Source organism: Myotis davidii, unplaced genomic scaffold, assembly GCF_000327345.1.
Source record: "Myotis davidii unplaced genomic scaffold, ASM32734v1 scaffold313, whole genome shotgun sequence".
NCBI classification, from domain to species: domain Eukaryota; kingdom Metazoa; phylum Chordata; class Mammalia; order Chiroptera; family Vespertilionidae; genus Myotis; species Myotis davidii.
The window spans coordinates 378,105-382,031 of record NW_006286275.1 but is presented as its reverse complement, the minus strand read 5'-3'; the positions used below and the strand labels follow the sequence as shown (position 1 = coordinate 382,031).

Sequence of the window (3,927 nt, the reverse complement as noted above, 5' to 3'; positions counted from 1 at the left end):
TTTTTTTATTTCATGGTGATCTACTATTCACCACTAAAATGAATTATTAAGGAAAATGGAAACAGGAACAATGGCTATTCCCAAACATTTCAGGATTCAGAACTCCTCCATTAGTGGTAACCACCATTTTCAGCCACCGCTAATGAATAAGGTTGAGCTTTGCCTTTCCAATGGAGCTCTGATAACATGAACTATGACCTCTGAAGTAACCTATGCTGGAAAAAATTTCCAACGTGTGTGTTTAGTATCCACTTTAACCTCTACATATTTAGTCACATGAAAACAAAATAAATGACCAATTTGGGAAGAAATATATCAACTGGGGGAAAAGTAAATTTTAAAAATTGTTCCTTAAGAACATTTTTCTTTCTTTATATCTGGTATCATCACACCTGCATGTTCTTTTTCAAAGGGGCCCCATAAAACTACCCTCTACTGACTATGGAAACCCTCGCATCTCCTACTTGGTTATTCCATCATCTTTCCTGAATTAAGAAAAAAAATATTTAAGCCTATCACCACTTACTGAGAATATGTTTAGCTGTGTGATTAGAATATTTCCAATAACTAGCTGAGAATAAACTTCAAGAAGAAATAATTTTAGTTTTTTAGTCCAGTCATCCTGGGTAGAGATAGCCCAGAAAGGGTCTTCTATCATCAAAAGACAGCTTACGGGTACTGGATGCTTGATGGAGATATAAATACAGCATCAGGAAGTGAAAGCACAAAAATAAAGATAGGGTGGCACCAAAAATAAGATGCCGACTCTATGGTTTTGCATAGATCCAAAAGTCCAGTTCATCAATAATTTTCACCCAACTACTTTGGGATGCTTGCAAATGTCTGGTCTGGTAGATCCTAAGCAGGACATCTTGGTACTCATCCATGCTCACTGTCAAGGGCAACTCTCCATTCACTATTTACTCCAAAGCCAGCATCTGCTTTCCTGACATTCTACCTATACTTTGTTAAAGTCATCTAATAATTTCATTACAATAAATAGACAGTCAATAGCAAAATCCTCCTATTTTCCCCTTCAAAATCTCTCCCTTTCTTTCCTTGATATTTTTTCACAGACATCAGTCTTCTAGCCAAAGGCTTTCTGTCCACCTTAAAGAAATCATTCAATCTTGCTGCTAAATTATGGGATGGGATCTTCTCCCCATTTTATTGAGGCCAGTCCCACCCTGGTGGCTTCCAGGATATTTCCCTTATGGCATACCGAGGGAAATTACTTTCCTTATACACTTTTATTTCCTACTGTACCCTTTACTACTCTTTTCCTAGTTTGAAAGCAACATGTTTATATCTAAAATCCAACTGATGTCTTCTCATTGGACGCTTCTCATATTTTCAATGTGCCTCTTGAAGCACCCAGATGACCAAGCACTCTCTCTTAAGAAACTCCCATTATCAACCTTCCCGAGGATTGTTCAAAAGGAAGAGGTAGTGTTTCCTGAAATCCACTCCAATTAAAGGTTTCACATTTTCTCCTCAGCCAATTCACAGTATGATTGTATAATCTTTTATGTCTTATAAATTTACTGCCTATATTTACACCTTAATGATTTCTGATCATGAGATTTTGGTTTTATAATATCTTTTTCTTTAAGAGCATTTTATGCCTTGACCAGGAAGAGTCTAGAACAAAGGGTATATAAACAATCTCTTTTTTTTATAAGAAGAAAAACCTACCTGCCCATGCTTTTGTTGAGAAGCCATCCCATGAGGCATTTCAGGATGTGATGGGGCCTGGAGGTTTGTTGCCCTTGTCTTGGGACGCACCACATCAGAGACCAGACTGGAGGAGATTGCTAGAGATGTAGGCCGGGTAGCTGTGGTGCCCATCCCCCCTGGGGGGCTTTGTTCAACTTTTCTGCTTGTAGCTTCGTCTTCCCCTTCAGAGTCCACAATAAAGACATACTCAGCTTTGAAGAGGCCACTTTGCTGCATTCCTTGGGGTTCCTTCACTTTAAATGCCCTTACTTGTGCTATCTTCCCGCCGACCTCTGGAGGATAAGTCAATGCCCCTCCGTCTCTCTGCTGTTGGCTCCCAGCTTTCAAGGTCAAGTACTCACTGAAATTTGACTGCAATAAATAAAAGCATTGACATCAGTTTGATACATGCTACTTTTTTGCCTGTACACTTAAAAGCATAGCCTGCTTAAGGACAAGAATTTCTAAAAATATATTTAAAAATCAGGTTGGCTGAAGAAAGATTAGGTTGAAGTTAGCAGTTTACTTTTACTAGCCCACCTATTTCTCCTAGTCCAAACGCAAACACGGAAGGCCTCAGAATCAACATCAACAAACAAACCTGCTTTCAAATAAATCATGAGATTACTTTGTAAAAAGAGATGAAGAGGGTAATGTTTTCCATGAAGACATTCATGAAACAAAGGGAGACTGTACAGGGTTTAGCTAATGGTCAAGCAAAACTTGTATAGTTTGTATAAATGGGGGAGAGGGGAAATCGCACTGAAATGTTCTAAAATAATATAAATCTCTCTAAAAATCTTAGAGGAAAATTTAAATTGGAACAAAATTCACATTCAGACAAAACAATCTAAGCTAATTGGGAAGAACTTGTGAATAGGACACCCAAAAAAGATATTTTCAGTACAAAGTATTTTTTATTGTTATTTTATTTTGGATTTGTAATTCTATATCTTTTCCCATCCAATTTTCTACGAATATATTGAAGGCTCACAAGACCAAAGGTAAGACAGCTTTACCATACTACCAAAACACTTTGTTCTAAAATGATAGTTGTGTATGCTAAGATTGTATTTAAAAGACCCAATGTTAATTTTCTTTGTTTTGATAACCATACTATGGTTAATATATTTCTTGTAATCTTTTATTTAAGTTTAAAATTATTTCAAAATAGAAGTTAAAGAAGACACTAATTAAACTAAAATAATTTCAACTATGGTCATCAATATAATGTGTGATAATATGTATGTATGTGTTCTGTGTGTATAAAGACAGAATAGAAGTCAAATCATTGATTAGATATAACTAAGCTAAGGAGTTGACTTTACACACCCATTTCACACTTTCCAGCTGTGCTGGTATAGTCAAGATAAAATACAAATTGCCTCTGATTAGGATTTCTCTGATAATGGTCACTTCACATATTAATTACAATGCTCTATAATAACACCCCCCCCCAATTAGAAGGAAGTTTAAATTAAAAATAGAAGTATTCAATAACAAATTTCTTATTATGAAAAGTAATGGATTAACTTAAAAACTGGCAAAAAAAAAATTGAACTAGTTTTTTGTTTTGTTTTGTTTTTTTTTGGTGCCTTTGGCCGGAATCGAACCTGGGATCCTTCAGTCCACAGGCTGACGCTCTATCCACTAAACCAAGCCAGCTAGGGCTGAACTAGTTTTTGAAAACATTTTTAATGAACTAAAAGAGCCCATTCTGCCATTGTCTATCATTCTCTATTCCTTTACTTTGAAGCATTTTTACAGCATTTATCACTATTTGAGACTTTATTATATACTAGAGGCCTGGTGCACAAAAATTTGTGCACTCGGGGGGGAGGGAGGGTCCCTCAGCCAGGCCTGTGCCCTCTCGCAGTCTGAGACCCCTCGGGATATAACGACTTGCTGGCTTAGGCCTGCTCCTGGGTGGCAGAGGGCAGGCCCAATCCCTAGGTGCAGCCCCTGGTTGGGCTCAGAGCAGGGCCGATTGGGGAGTTGGGGTGCCTTCCCGTCATGCACAGAGCAGGGCAGATTGGGAGGTTGCGATGCCACCCTCAGTCATGCTCAAGATAGGGCCGAGCTGGGGCTTGGGGCACTGCCCCCTGTTACACTCAAGGCAGGGTCGATGGGGAGGTTTTGGCGCCACCCCGTCATGCACACAGAGCAGGGCCAATAGAGGGTTGGGGCACTGCCCCCTGTCATGCCCAGAGC

The 3,927-nt window shown here is 38.8% G+C and overlaps 1 protein-coding gene across 1 annotated transcript in view; it reads right to left on the bottom strand.

Annotated features, from left to right (window-relative positions):
• The window catches only part of MLIP (muscular LMNA-interacting protein), a 103,924-nt gene that overhangs the window by 90,453 nt on the left and 9,544 nt on the right, over window positions 1-3,927 (bottom strand). The window contains exon 2 of the mRNA XM_015560046.1: window positions 1,696-2,088. Coding sequence (XP_015415532.1) covers window positions 1,696-2,088 — 393 coding nt within the window. The remainder of the gene's footprint in view (window positions 1-1,695; window positions 2,089-3,927) is intronic.